The sequence below is a fragment of the Mastigoproctus giganteus genome, chromosome 4 (assembly GCF_048544385.1).
Source record: "Mastigoproctus giganteus isolate SK-2022 chromosome 4, ASM4854438v1, whole genome shotgun sequence".
NCBI classification, from domain to species: Eukaryota; Metazoa; Arthropoda; class Arachnida; order Uropygi; family Thelyphonidae; genus Mastigoproctus; species Mastigoproctus giganteus.
In genome coordinates, this window is record NC_143578.1 from 234,490,968 (window position 1) to 234,507,366 (window position 16,399).

The window sequence follows — 16,399 nt, forward strand, 5'->3', positions numbered from 1 at the left end:
CTTAGTTGGTATGAAAAGCCTAGTCGCCTCCGAGATTAATTCCTTGAATGCTTCTCATTTAGAATTTTCTGTTGGTAACATCATCAGATGGCTCCACTGTATAAAATTTAATAACTGTCTGAGACCACCATAGTCGCCTTTAGGAAAGCAAAAATCCTTCCGTTTACCTCTGATAGTAGTTACATCTTCAAGTAAATCCCACATCAGTACACAGTAATCACTGCCACCTAATATACATTAAGTATAGAAATTTTTAACACTGTCCCACTACCCTTTCATACTCAAGCCATGAACTTTTCAACCCATCCCCGGTATATCGTATAATAATGATTCAGTTTTTACATTTATATTAAATCCTATATTGTCAATATCTTACATTTCCTATGTTGTCATTATATTACATTATTTTATTAAATGGTGATTATTATTGAAAGAATTATAATTCCTCAGAGCGGTTTAATTTCAGAATACACATACAAGTACGGTTAATATATAAATATAAAAGGCGGTTTAATTTCAGAATACACATACAAGTACGGTTAATATATAAATATAAAGAGCTTTCGGCTGAGTGGACAGCCTTCTTTAGTTAGAAAATATATTAAAATGGCAGTTGGAATGGAGATGTGCACTGCCAAGATGGCGCGTGGCTAATTGTTTGAGGTTGAAGTTTGTGGCTGTGACGTATGGTGGTGACGTGGCCAGCGTTTGTCTATGGACAGAATTATTGCTTCTGTGATGTAATAATTCTGTCCATAGACAAACGCTGGCCACGTCACCACCATACGTCACAGCCACAAACTTCAACCTCAAACAATTAGCCACGCGCCTCACGCACCATCTTGGCAGTGCACATCTCCATTCCAACTGCCATTTTAATATATTTTCTAACTGAAGAAGGCTGTCCACTCAGCCGAAAGCTCTTTATATTTATATATTAACCGTACTTGTATGTGTATTCTGAAATTAAACCGCTCTGAGGAATTATAATTCTTTCAATAATATGAATCCAGAGCGCATAGGCCTCTTTCACCATGGTGATTATAAAAAGTAGTGGTAATAAGGTCTAGCCTGCTTCATTTCAAGTTTAACCTTAGCCCAATTTTGCAATGTTTTAAGGTTAAACTTGAATAAGTTTTATACAAACTCTTTGATCCTTACTGCAGATTGCCAGATTTATTCCTCTTAAAGGTTTTTATTTCCTCTTAAAAGATTACCCTTTATAACAGAATTTTAAACAGAACATTTCTAGGTACTTTGTCATTATTAAATCATTAAATTGTGTTGTCTTAAAATATTAATTTATTTTAGGTTAAATGAAGGCTTTACTGTATTTATTGAACGTAAGATTGCTGGGCGAATGTACGGGGAACCTCTACGCCATTTTGAAGCAATTGGTGGATGGAAAGAATTACAATACACAGTAAGTTTTCAATTTACCTTTATTAACACAAATGGTTATATTTTCATTGCCCTGTCATGGCATACTTATGCACTGAGTAGTTATTTTAACTCTAACTTGTTAGGGTGAGAAATCAATTTTTGATATGATATATTATTGGTGCTACACATATACTACAATTGTATAATCTTGTGTGTCTTGCAGTCTAGTTCCATTATGTCTTTATGGCATATATTTAAAAAAAGTTGTGTATAATTTATTTAGATTAAAACAAGAGGTGATGATGATCCTCTTACAAAACTAGTACCTGATCTTAATGGAGTAGATCCTGATGACGCTTTCTCTACAGTTCCTTATGAAAAAGGGCATACATTTCTGTTTTACCTGGAACAAAAACTTGGAGGCCCAGGTAAGTAAAACCGAAATGTAATTGAATGCCTCTTATGCTTATCTCTAATTACTTCTGCTTATCTGAAAACTGTATTTTTAAAAATCTCAATAAATTCAATATGAAAATAATAAAATAAATTTATTTACCAGTATTTAATCATCATACAATGTTTTAGTGGTAAAAATTGTGAAATTATTTCACTGTAAGCATTGAAATAATTTTAAAAATTGTCTTCATCTCTACATATAGTTTCCATTTTTGAGGACAATTTTTAGTTCTTCCTGTGATATAGGTCAACTTTTAGTCTTCAAAACAGATGACACTATTATCCAGTGTGCAGTCATCCAATATTTGAGAAAAATGGCACTAATGCCAAATTCACTTAAATTACTAATATTGTTTTATACAAATAGCACATAGACACCTTGTGCATATAGACACATATATACAAATAGCATCACCACAAAGTGATGCTATTTCTATATATTTGGATCCATTTGGCTGAACAAAAACTCTTTGTGTTTACCATTACTTTTAAGCTAAACAAAATTTCAAGTCAGGGAATAGAAAAAATTAGTTTTCCAAATTATCTTTTGATAACTTTATTTTTTACCTCCATACGGAAACTTTGTTTATTAGGAGATCAAAGCAGTGAAAATCTTTAGATAAAATGTGAAGTGAATTTCCATAACTTGTATTATCAAGACATTTCACAATTCCAAAATTTGGCCGAAGGAATTGTACATAACTGTTTTTGCCAGAAATGCTATTAGCACTGTAGTTATCAATAGGCTGTGTACATTTTGTGAGCTTCATCTTGCAATGTGTGAATTCGTATATGTTTGCTTATCCAGGACCACAGTCAGGATTCCAGCCAGTGGCACAAATTTTAGAGTAGTGGAGCTAAGGATTCATCACAAATATGTCATTAGAGAATACAGCAGATTCTAATATTATTACTATTTACATTAATTTGGTGTGTTTTCTTTTAATTATTTCTTTTAATATTTTGTGCATTAATTAATTTAGTGTTACATAAGCGAATCCAGTACATTCAAGTAAAAAAGTAGATCTATATTAATAGTTTTGAAATCTCACTTTTCATAAATCAGATTCAGGTTTTTAAAAATTAGCAGGTGTGTAGTTTATAGTATATATGTTTCCTGATATTTCCTTCCCCAGCCGACCGACCAAAACTGTTACCCTGTGCATTTATATAACCTCTTTGGGCTGCATGCATGCACAATGGGGATTTAAAAATTTTTCTTCTCTTTTCTTTTTTTTTTTTTTTTTTTTTTAATATTTGAACAAGGGTGTGTTCTTTGACAGTTACCAACATTGCAACCATTTCTATAGAAAAAATACAAATTTAGATGAAGGTGTTTAGTGTTTTTGTTACTGTTGTAATTTATTGGAGGGACATTTCTAATTAGCTAGTTGCAATTAGTTAGAATCATTTTCTCCTGCATTATTTTTGTATTATTTCATCCAAAAAAAAGATGAAAAATATTCACTGATTATTTTGGGACATTAAAACCCACTTTTCCCACAGACTTGAACACAGTTAAATCTTTTTGAGTGTCCTTGATAAACGGGATGGAAGTGAAAGATTTCACTTCCTTCCTGTTTACCTACACATTTCTCAGAAGTGTGTAGGGTATTTAATTACAGCAGTTTCTGGTTAGTGTAGGAACTGTATCCATATTATTTCTGTCATTCAAACAGCTCAACTATGTTAAGTTGATACCATTATAAAGGATTTAAAGTTTATTAATACAGTACCATGTTGGATATTTTGCATCTCTCGAAACTTTAAATGTATTTACCTTAGAAATTGCCTTCATTGAACTACTATTGTCACCTAAAACTTTTATTCAATCTAAGATCAAGTAATACTATACTGCATTAAAAGTCTTCTGCAAATTCACTATGATGAGTTTGTTGATCATCTGAAGCCACAGTTAGAGATGGGTTCCCCCATGTCCAGATTTTTCAACTGCAAAATATGCACACTGGAATTCATTAGTACCATGTGAACTGACACACTCAACAAAAGTAGATTATACATTTAAAAAAAAAAAAAAATCTGAACAACCAGACTGAATCATTTAAAATTTTAATTGCAGCTGAATTATCAATTTAAACTTTTAACTTATCTAACTGGTATTCTGTTTCCTTCAGATTATTCCTTTTCTGGACTAATCTAAGTGTATTAACTCCCAAGGGGACTTAATACACTTAGATTAGTGTATTTAGATTAGATTCGATTAATTAGATGAGCTAAGTGTATTGAGTCCCCTTGGGACTCAATACACTTAGCTCATTAATTCTGCCATCATTTGGAAGCATGTATAGAATTCTTTTTTCATTATACTGTCAAATATCTCCTACTGGATTTCTTGAATGACCCAGACATTAAATTTCTTTCCTTTTCAATTTTGTTTCTAGAAACAAAATTGAAAAGGAAAGAAATGATGTCTTTATGAATTTGAAGAAAGTCATAGCAGGCAAGTTTTGGAAAAATAAGGAGAGTTGGGTACCACAGGCGTTTGACTCTTTGCCAAAAACTTATAATGGCATATTATGTTCATCTTTGAATCTTAAAACTGCGTGAACATTTGTGCTTTGATAAAGCACAAATAAAGAACAAATGTTCAGGTGGTTTTCAAAGAATGTTTGATCTATGTTCATAATGTCATGTATTTCTAAAACTATTTTATCAAGCTTGAAATGAAAAGATTAAAACTTGATTAATTGTTTTTTTCAAAAAAATCAGAAAGCATGTTGCACACATCTTCATATGTCACAGCTTCACATACAGTGACATATAACAAAGCTGGCTACTGTGCAAGTGTACTCTGCTGCATTTAAAAATGCATTTAATTTTTTTTTTTTTTTAATTTTAAGAGAATTGCATCCCACTGCATGTGAAAAATTTACAGCATCTAAATAATTTTGCATTCATCTGCCAGGGGCAAAGGTTGATGACATTGTAGGGCAAATATCATCTTTTAAGGACACAAAAGGTGATATTGTTGTAAACATTGGCACTAATGATATTAAGAGTAGGAGACCAGCGGAATTACTTAACAAGTACAGATCAATGTTGAAAAAAAGCCATGAGTTAGGGTTGAATTGGAAAGTGTCTGCAATTCTGCCGAGACACAATAGGAGGGAGTATATGATGAGAGCCTTGTTGATCAATTCGGCCCTGGAGAGATTGTGCAAGGCTCGAGGAGTAGAATTTTTCTTAGCTTGGTCTGTGCTTGTTAACAGGAGAGACTGCTTCTAGGGATGGGACACACTTAAATAGAAAGGGTGCAAGGAAAACTGCTAGCTTGGGGGGATACATGGACTAATAGCTTAACAGTAGCTGCTGACAGAGGTGAAAGTGATTCTTGCACTTCTTTTTTTGGAATGAGCAGCAGCCTGGAAAACAAGATGCAGAGGATTTCAGAGACTGCTGGGAGTCATTGCAGAACAAGTAAATATATGGGCTGTGTTAGGATAGCTAAGAATAGGAACAGGTGCATGTATACTTGCATGTACACCAATGCTAGGAGTTTGGTAAATAAATTTGATGAATTTGAGGTCAAAACATCAAAGGCAGATATTGTTGGGATGTCAGAGACTTGTCACACAGATATAAGGAATGCAGAAATGGAATTTGGGAAATACAATGTGTACAGGAAGGATGGACAGGATAGCAGGGGAGAAGGGGTTATGCTATTAGTTAAAAAAAAACACAAAATCCAAGGAAGTACAGCCAGTCGACATGGCTGGACAGTGCAGTGTTGAGTCAGTTTGGGATACATAAGCACTGGGAAAGCAAAATTAAGAGTAGGAGTGTGTTATAGGCCTAATAATTCTGATGAGTATAATAAACAACTTTACAAAGAAATAGTGAGTGAGTAAATAAGAGTGTCTTATAATGGAAGATTTTAATTTCCCAGATATTGACTGGAATTTGTGGGTTGGTCACTCACGCACTAGCAAGGCTTTTGTTGATTTATTGGGTGGTTTTTTTCTACAGCAGCATGTTCGCGAGGCAACTAGAGGGAGTAATACTCTTGATCTGATTATCAGTAGTGATTCTTCATGCATTAAGAATCTGCAGATAAAGTAACCACTGGGTGGAAGTGATAACTTTGTGCTGAAGTGTGATTTTCTCAAAGACGAAACTACCATCAGGGGTAAAGAGTAGGGTTTTTACTTTCGTAAAGGCAACTACAGAGATCTGAGACAGTATTTAAATTCTATTTAAATACTTAGATATGAGAGTAAAGATCTAAGTATTTAGATCTTTACTCTCAGAGATCTCTGAGAATAAAGGCACCTCCGTAGCCAGGTGGGCAGGGGCAGTATTGTGTAGCACATGCTTCTTGATTAGACTGGGGTTCGAGCCTGTGACCACCAAATACGGAAGATGCGGAAAGGTCAGGGAGTGACCACCGCATATCCCTGGAGCAATATGGCCTTAGTTGCTAATGTTCCTAAAACCAAATAATAACAATAACAACTGAGAGTAAAGTGAAGCAGAAATTGTTGAAGATAAACACAAGAAAGGCACCTGGAGTGGATGGAATCTATCCAGTTATATTAAAGGAGGCCACGAAGGAAGTAAGCAAACCCTTAGCCATAATTATGAGAGCTTCCCTGGACTCAGGGGACGTACCCATGGACTGGAAATGTGACCCCAATCCACAAAGGAGGATCAAAGGGAGACAGTTAATTACAGCCCTGTTAGTTTAACTTCTGTTCCAGAGAAATTAATGGAGACACTGGTTAAAGAAGCATTGCAGGATCATCTAGACAAAACTTCAGTTATAGCTCGGACACAGCATGGGTTTGTTAAGCGGGGGAAGTTTTGTCTGACTAATTTGATTGGATACTATGTAGTCACAAAGGTACTGGATGCAAAGAATAACTTTGATATCGTATATTTGGATCTTAGAAAAGCCTTTGATACTGTTGCACATGGAAGACTGCTGCACAAATTGGAGCAGTGTAGCATTGGAGGAAAATTGCTGCTATGGATAAAGGGATCGTTGAGTGGGAGAAGACAGAGAGTGGTAATCAATGGACACTGCTCTTCTTGGACTAATGTTATTAGTGCAGTCCCTCAGGGTTCAGTGTTGGGTCCATTGTTGTTTTCTGTATTTATAAATGATACTGATGATGGTATATCAGGCTTAATGTCCAAGTTTTCAGACGATACGAAGGTTGGCAGGGTTGTTAATGACACTAATGACAGTACACTGCTGCAACAGGATCTAGAAAATTTGAGCTGATGGGCTGAGAGGTGGCAAATGAAGTTTAATATTGACAAATGTAAAGTACTACACATGGGAAGCAGTAATCCCAGAATAACGTATCATCTTTGTGGTACCACACTGACAAAGTCTAAAGTGTTCATTGTCTAACGGCCGAAGGGGTTTCCCCCATCTCCGTGTTGTGTACTCTGTTTGTGAAACACAGAACACTGTGAAGGCCAGAGATTTTAAAAAGTGTAAGGTACATGTTTATGTTGTGTTGTTCCTTTGACCTTTTAGCCGTTGGGCCCCTGGTGGGACCCCCCGTTGCCCACACTTAACACCGAGGAGGCAGGTCAGGCATAGAGGGATCGCATTAGAAGTAATTACTCTGGCAGGCCCTGCCACCTAATTTCCTAAGATTTCAGTGGCAAGGGCCTAAAAAAAAATAATAAATAAATAAAATAATAAAAAAATAAATAAATAAAATTAAAAAATATATAAATAAATAAAATTAAAAAAATAAATAAATAAATAAAAAATAAAAAAATTACTAAAAATAATAAATAATAATAAAAAAATCAATAAATAAATAAATAAAAAATAAAATAGAATAAAATGCATATTTAGTTAGAGTAGGGGTGAAGACTGAGGAAGGGGGGGGGACAGATAGAAATATGGGGATGATAGGGAAGGCAACCCCAGAAAGGTCAGTGGGGACTGGCCCCACCAGGAGAAAAAAGGGGGGTAGCATGGAGGGGGAGGAGACAGAAACCCGTCCCCTCCCTCTCCCTACCAGGGGAGGGGGTATTGAAGTGAACCAAGTTAGGGTACCTGGTTCGGAATGCTAGTTGGCCAAGAAAAGAAGTTGACATCTAATGGCATGCCGGTGGCGTTGTCAGTCTTTATCTAGGAGATTGTCTTATTGGTCACATCCGTGAGAGACAAGTCCAGAAGTATAAGAACCTTTTGTCTTTCTTAGATTGTCTTAATTTGTGGGTTGTCTCTATTCAAAGGTAGTTATTTGGTAGTTATCTTTGGTGGGTGACATTTTGGAGAATGTATAGTAGTTCACACCAATGATGGTAATGCTGGTCAAGTTTAGCTGCCTGGTTCCAGTACCATCAGGGTCCCTGGGTTCATTTAGTAGAGGGTTATCATGTTGCTGCAATTAGTTGTCTTCTCCTCAAGAAAAGCTGCTGTGCGTAGTTGGTGAGAGCTTGATAAAATTAGTATCCTTGATTAGTATCCAGTAAGTGGTTTTCTTTGCCTTTTGGTATATGTCAGCTTTGTGATAAGCTGGCAGCGGAGGTCATCGTAGAGGGGACACTCGTGCATGAGGTGATCCCAGTCCTCAATTCCTCCACAGGCGCATGTTGGGTCCTCTTCTAGGCCAAAGGTTGTTAGTTTTGCCTTTATTGAACCATGACCAGTAAGCAAATACGTGGCATACAGGCCTGGAGAAAACCATAATGGGGATTTTGGATAGATTCTGCTAACATCTGGGATGAATCTCCTGGTGATTTCCCCCTTGGTTTAATTTGTCCAGCGGTCCTGCCACAACCACTGCATGTGTGCTTGAAGTCTCCTCTTCTCAAATTTTTGGTTGTTGGTAAGATTCAGCTCGAAACCCAAGCAGGTCTGAGACACGCCCTTAGACAGATGATACAACATTCATTTCTCACCACCTCCAGATCGAGGGGGAGGGCCCCCACCAGGACCTGGAGGGCGTGAGTACTCACAGTGCAGCAGGCACGAGAGATGGAGAGCAGGACCGTGTGTTGAGTGGAATCCAGGATTCGTCTGTTTACTGCAGTCGTAGCCTTGCCAAACCAAATTCCGGCTGCATACGTAATCACAGGGATGAAGATAGCCTTGTAATACAACGAGAGGGTTCGCTTGCTGAGATCCCAGTCCCGACGGGATATCCTAGCAACCATGACAGTATAGTTTCTCACTTTGGTTCTGATGTATTTGAGATGAGCTTGGAAGGAGAGTTTTCTACCTAGTACTATGCCAAGATATTTCAGTTGCTCTGACAACTTTATGGTCTTGTTTCCAATTTTAATCTGTGGTGGTCTTGTAATACAGAGAGTTCCTTTAAGAAGCAGAGAGTTTGTTTTTGATAGTGATATGGTCAAGCAGTGTGTTTTTGCCCAGTCCTGGAGGATTTGGAGTGCATGGTTTGCCACGGTCTCAAGCTGGGCCCTGGAATTTGCAGTCACCATCAGGATGAGGTCATCAGCAAAGGCTTGTGAACGAACCTCCCCGAGGTCAAGGCATAGAAATTCGTCCATCACCATGTTCCATAAGGTCGGCCCCAAAACCGAGCCCTGGGGGCAGCCACGGTGTATCCGTCTTGTGAGTTTCCGATAAGGTGCATTTACTGTGATTACCCTATTTGAGAGGTAGCTTTTCATGATATTGAACAAATTGTCCGGTACATTTGCTTGCCTGAGTCTGCGGAGGATGCTCGGCCACCAAAGAGTGTCGAACGCTCCCGCGAAATCAATTGTAATCATCAGGAAGTATTTTCTGTCTGCTTGGCGGGCCTCAGTGAGCAGTGCCTGTAGAGCATCAACCGTGGAACGCCCTGGTCTGAAACCATATTGGTTTGGAGATATTAGGTTTGCTTTCTCATAGTGGCTTTGGATCCGTACATGGAGGAGACTCTCTAGGAGCTTGCTGCATACGGACAATAGGGCTATGGGCCTGTATGAACATGATAGATGTGGTGGTTTTGTCGGATTTTTAAGGATAAGTTTCATATTTGCAACTTTCCAGTCATCAGGGAAGGTGCTAGTGTGTAGGCAGAGATTGAATAGGTGCAGCAATAGCTCCGGGGAAAGCTCCACAACCTTCTTCACAATCTCAGGCTCGAACAAGTCAGGCCCTGGACATTTTTTCCCTTTGATAAGAGCTGCTGCGGCTAGGAGTTCTTCCTGTGTGAACTGCGGTTAAACTTGTCCAGTCCAATAGGTTTCATTTTCTCTGCAGATCTCATGCTGCTCAGTTGTTGTTGGATTAATGTTTGGAGGAAAAACGTTTAAGATGTTTGAGACTGAGTCCCTCCAGGTGGTGGTTAGGTTTGCCTGCGGGGTTTCTGTAGCGGTGTTCACTTCCCCCCTGGGGAGTTTGTGGTGCTTTTGTACACCACCCCCCAGGGGTCAGAATTTCCCGTGTAAGAGACAAATTTCTCCCAGGATTGCTGCTTTGATTTCTTTATTCTTTCCGTATACACATTTCTTGCTGTTCGATATACTTGTTTAAGTTCTTCGACCTCCACATCAGGCCAAGATCTTCTCGCCCTTTGGAACGCTTTTCGTTTGGCTTGTACCTCCTTTCTCATCCTTCGAAGCTCCTCATTCCACCAGGGCACCGCTCCCGGAGAAGGTTTTTTCCTTTTAATTGTGGCATTGCAGTCTTGTGTTAATAGGGTGGTAATCTCTTTTTGAAGAAGGTTTGGATTTTGAGTTTGCCTGAGTTTCTGCTGCTGTTTTCCCACCATTTCCAGCAGCCCTGAACAGTGTCCCAGTTTGTTTTTTCTATTGCATATCTATGTTGCATTACTCTGGAAATTGGTTGTCTATTACAGTTTTTTGTGATCCTGAATGTAATGGCTCGGTGGTCCGAGGTCGTCCAATCATCTTGGACCTTCCAGTCGGAGATATAACTGGCTGTGTTTCTTGTAGCAAGAGAAATATCAATAGTGGCTTCCCAAAGGGTGCTGCTGAAAGTGGGGAGGTTGTTTGGCTGATTGAGGATTCCGAAAGGGGAGTTACCCAGGTAGTTCTCCAGTCTTTGGCCGTTTGTTGCTCCTCGATGGTCTGGTGTTGTGCTGTACCATGCGGGAGACCTGCAGTTTACATCTGCCCCAATGATAATTCTCCCTCCAGGAAGAGTATTTAGTACACTTTGAAGGTATCTTATAGCCCTGATAATATCTTCTCCTGGACGGCAGTATAGGGCAACAACGTAAAAGTTTCCAAGCGCTGTAATAATGTGGGCACATACGGCCCAGGCTGTGCAAAGTTGTGTTATCTTTGTGGCTGTGATGTCAGGGTTTCTTACAGCTATTGCTGCCCAGGGGGTTTCCCCTTCCACCTGGATGACTTTGTAGGTCAAGGGATAGCCTCTGACCTGGTTCTTATGGGTGTATGGCTCTTGCAGGATAATTACATCCGTGTTGTCCTCTTCTGCCCGAATCCTGATTTGGCCGACCACAGCCCAGGCCCGCTGCGCATTAATTTGCATTATTTTTACCTCTTCGAAGTTAAATTTTTTAAGGTGTCTCCCCATAATCGATCCGTTGTTGGTGCTGACCCTTGGCTTTTATATATGTTGGACATATTCTGTCTCTGATGGAATGTGCTGAGTCGATTTTGAAACTTTTACAGTTCACACAAATAGGATCTTTGGTTTTGTTAGGACAGCTGTTAAATTCGTGGCCTTTTTCAGCACAATGGCCGCACGTTGGCACTGTCTGGATACAAGTGTGTGAGGTGTGGCCGAACCTACAACACTTGAAGCATTTAGGCACAGCCACATGTTCGCGAAAGCGGTGGCTGCCCCAGTTTATGTATACCCTTGCTTGATTGTTAAGGACCTTCCAGGCGATTGGGTTGATTTGAACAATCCAGTTTTTGCCTCCTCCTCCTTTGACTTTTTTTGAGTATTTTAGGTGTGATTAAGGCATCTGCCTCTAAGTCTGGGAAGTACTCCTGCAAGTTCCTACAGTACAGTTCCTCAGTGAGTTGCTGCGGGGTCAGGTTGTCACTGAGGTCAAAAATGATGATAGAGGGCCCCAACTTTTTGGCGCCTCTGCCTTTAGACCCATTGTCATTATTTTTGCATTGGTCATAATTTTGTTAGCTTCTTTTTTGGTTTCCGTTTCGATCACTATGCCTGTATTTCTAGTTTTTCTTATTGCTTTTATTTTCGTAGTTTTGAGATCATCTTTTTATTTTGGTCTTGATTTTGGTCATTATTTTGGTCTTGATTTGTTCACTTGTATGTGATTCTTTGGAGTTAATGGGTCTGATAACCACCAGATTCTGCTGTTTTATCAGGGTTCTCTTTCTTATATGCTGGGGGTTTTGTTGACTGGTCTGTGGTGGATGCCCTTGGATGGAGGCACCCAGTTTAGAGGTTGAAAGGTTCTTAAGTACAGCACCGGCATAAGAGGGCACTGTAGATGATTCAGGTTCTGTGGTTAGGCCCAGTTCCCGCTCGGGTGAAGACTGTGGAAGCTTAGCGCAGATGTCTAAGGCCTTTTCCAGTATTGTAGACCTTGTCTTGATTTCTTCGTTGACAGCTTTTAGCTTCTCATTCTCGATTAGAAGAGCTGTTGTGATTGTTTCTAGGCTTGTCCAAAGCTCCTGGACATAGTTTCCAGTGGCTTTGGTGAATCTTATGGAGTCTTGGTTGAGGTGTGCCACCAAGTTCCTGTGCAAGACTGAGATGATCTGATGGAAGGAGGTGGTGTCTCCCTCGTTAAAGAGGCCAGCCAGAACAGGTGGTGCAGGAATGGTAAGCATACTGGATGGTGGGATCCCAGATGAGACCACTTGGTCCAGAGCAGACGGTAGTTGTGTAGCCAAGAAATCTGCTGGGGCAGTTTGAAGTGGCAGAGCTGATGGAATTTGGTGAGCACCTGAGGAGTTTCGCGTCTCAGAAGCAGCAGCTACAGGAGTGTTTGGAGCTTGCAGGTAAGGCTGCGGTTGAGGTGGAGTTTGCCATCGATTCGAGGATGGAGGCAGCTATTGGTGTAGAGATTCTTTGGTCCAAGATGGAAGCTGAGTAATTATGGTCTATGAAAGGTGATATACAAATATTATTCATCTGTGCAGGAAGTGGAGAGCAAGAGGAGCACAGAGGACAAACTCTGGACCTTCCCTTGGACTTCTTTCTCTTGGAGGAGGATTTGCCAGATACTCTAAGAAGCAGTGAATTAGAAGTCTCCGATTCGTCTCTCTCAGACGTGCTAACCTCATCCTGTGAACTTTCAGTATTTTCATTATTTTCAACCATGTTACTCTGCTGGGATGAAATATTTAAGTTCAGGGGGTGAATGGTTCTACTGAATTTTAGTCAAAAATCCAGAAATGGCTAGTGAAGAATTTAAATAATTAACTGAAAAGAAGAGTTTCCAACTCTTGTCGGTAGGGGGTGCTGAAAGAGATGGGAAAAAATTGCATATTGTATTCTTGGGCGACAGAGGATTGCTGACGTCACCCAAGGATCAGTAGTCAGATGTATCAATGCACAATAAAAGAGAGTCCCCTTCAAAAGCTATGTAAATAGTATGTTCCAAAATGAATGACCACATATTAATTAACTAAATAGACAATCAGTATTAATTACTACTGACATCATAATTAATAAATAAATGTTCCTAATTAAAAGTTCTAACTTAAGTTCCTGGCTTCAGGAGAACCAATCGCCGATCGCCCTGGAGGTCTCGTGATTTGTTATTTCAAACGAAGTGGCCGAAGAAGAAAGGACGAAATTATTCGCGCCAAAACAATATGTTCCTCAAATCACAGCAATCAACACAATTTCACTAAAATCAGTATCAGCTGATATGAAATTAATTAGGGTCCATAACTCTCTAAAAGATAAGTGGTCTAAAACTATGGCAAAGAATGATAGTTAAAAACAACGGCCGGACCTATAGGGCGTAGCCATTATGAACGAGCCGTGAACCGTGAATGAACGATAAGGGTGAAGATGTAAAGTCGTTCATAACTGGAGAACGCCTTAGAAGTTAGGCATAAAATAAACATCAGTCGACTCACCGAACCAAATAGATCCACTTCGACTTGAATTTAATCCAAAATGATAAATTGGCACCACTTTAAAAAACACACTTTGTAGAGCACTAATTAACACAACCCGCATCGAACAAGACAGTCGTCGCCACGGTACCACACTGACAGTGGTAGAGAATGAAAAGGACCTGGGGGTAATTGTGCAGGCAGATAGGAAGTTTTCTGAACAGTGCAGACAGTCTGCAAGAGTAGCTGATTGTGTCTTGTCAATGATATATAGGAATTTTTCTAGCGGGGATAAGGAAGTGATTATCCCCTTGTATAAGGCAGTGGTCCGACCACACCTAGAGTACTGTATACAGGTCTGGAGGCCTCATTTTAAGAAGGATGAAGAGCTGTTGGAACGAGTACAGAGAAGGGCAACAAGATTACTGAATGGAACAAAGGGTTGCTCTTACGAAGAAAGGCTTAAATTTTGCAAATTACAGTGTCTGGAGACTAGGCACCTGCGATGTGATCTGATTGAGATGTATAAAGCCTTGAATGGTTTGAGATGATAAATGCGGAATGTGATTCTTCCTCTTGCTCAGAATAATCGCCTGAGAAGGCATAAATTCAAATTAAGATAAGACAGTTGTAGGATAGATGTGCGGAAGTTTACCTTTAGCCAGCAGGTGGTTGATTGCTGCAACAAACTTCCATCTGTCGTTGTAGACGTTGATAGCTTAAATAGATTCAAGGCAGAACTAGACAAACATTTGGAGGTAGTGGATGGATGAAATGAAAAGGGGATGTGTGTGTGTTTTTTTTTTTTTTTTTTCTGGCTGATGCTATATAAGTTTTCTTTCTTGTATCATGTGCCCTTGCTAATGCTTATCTTATTTAAATTATATGTAGATTACAAAAATAATTACTGCTAAAATATTTCCTTTTATTGGATCCTGGAATTAAAAAAATTCATCTGCATAATTCTGTCTCCACCTTTCACAGGTAAATGCTAGCATCTAAGCCTGTACTGATATTGATAGCCAACAGCTATCATTATCACAAGCCAAAGTACTCTATTTTCAATATTAGTATTTTTGCTGTCCTATATATCTGTGTAAAGCTTGAAATTTAATTACTGTATCCTGTTTACCAAACACAAACTATATAAATCTCATGTAAATATAAAAATGTGGCTGTATATCACACTGTATTAATGTTTTATCGTTCACTTGATATTTGATTTTCCCATTCATTTGGAAATAGCAATTTTTGTTTATTATTTAAAACTAACATTTAATACTTATGTGGTATACACCAAATGATTACCCTTTTTCAGTGGAGTAAAGGTATTCATATCGTTGTAATTCATCACCTCCTTCCAATCTGAATGGGCTATCTTGGGGACATTGAATGTTATCTGTTTGTGCACACCAAATAGGAATAATATTTATTATTATTATTATTATACGTTATGTTGATATATTAAACATTTGAACTTTGTAGAATTCAAAATTATTTTCCTAATAGATCAGTGTTCATTTATCATCTCTACTTGCTATCTCTATTTCAGCAATTTTGTTTAAGTGATTATATTATCTTTTATTAATTTCTTAGATGTATTCGAGCCTTTTATGAGGGCTTATGTGAAAAAATATATGTATCAGTCTATAGACACTACTGAATGGAAAGCTTTCATGGAAGACTACTTTAAAGATAAGGTAATTTACCATTTTCTCTGACTTAGTTTTAAACTTTCCCTTGCAGATCACTGATACATTCAATTCTGCCTTGAATGTGTATTTATTTCTCAAGTTATGCAGTTAAGACCCTCCTGGAAGTCATTATGAGAAAAATGCATATTTCATAAATAATTTTTTTATAGAGACTAATGTAACAAGTCTGGTTTGTGTTCCAGATCAAGCTGTTGGATTTTTTTTTTTTTTTCTTTTTTTTTTTGTTTCTCTTACAGATGTAGTTCAATGAGCATTTTTAATTATAATATATGAAAAATTATTTAGTATTAGTAGGTATGTGATTAGTCAATTTAATACTTGTTATGTATGTATTAAATATAATAATAACATCAGGCAAAGCCTTGAATGGTTTGAGCATGCTCAATGCTGATGGGATTCTTCCTCTAGCTCAGAATAGTCACCTGAGAGGGCATAAATTCAAATTGAGGAAAGACAGATGTAGGATAGACGTGTGGAAATTTGCCTTTAGCCAGCGGGTGGTTGGTTGGTGGAACAGACTTCCATCCCTTGTAGTGGAGGTTGATAGCCTAAATAAGTTTAAGGCTCAGCTGGACAGGTATTTTGAACGAACAGAGGGGTGAAGTGGTTTTTTTTTTTTTTTTTTTTTGGCTGATGCTGCATAAGCTTGCTTTCTTGCATCAAATGCCTCTACTAATGCTAATGCTGAAAATGCACATGAAACAAATGTGAACATATATAAGTGTGATTGAAAATGAAAGGGGGCAGGGTGCTCAGCATTTGAAGTAGATGGTTATTTGGACCAGAAATGATAGAACAGTTAACTTTTTCATTTAATTCAGAGGTTAATCACAAGAAATTATGTCCTGCACTATGCAAAAAAA

The 16,399-nt window shown here is 38.4% G+C and overlaps 1 protein-coding gene across 2 annotated transcripts in view; it reads left to right on the forward strand.

Moving 5' to 3' along the window:
* LOC150087502 (leukotriene A-4 hydrolase) overlaps positions 1-16,399 on the forward strand; it is a 122,910-nt gene that overhangs the window by 68,586 nt on the left and 37,925 nt on the right. For both annotated transcript variants that reach the window (XM_090371218.1, XM_090371217.1), the window contains exons 10-12: positions 1,312-1,423; positions 1,667-1,811; positions 15,418-15,521. In XM_090371218.1, coding sequence (XP_090227344.1) covers positions 1,312-1,423; positions 1,667-1,811; positions 15,418-15,521 — 361 coding nt within the window. The remainder of the gene's footprint in view (positions 1-1,311; positions 1,424-1,666; positions 1,812-15,417; positions 15,522-16,399) is intronic.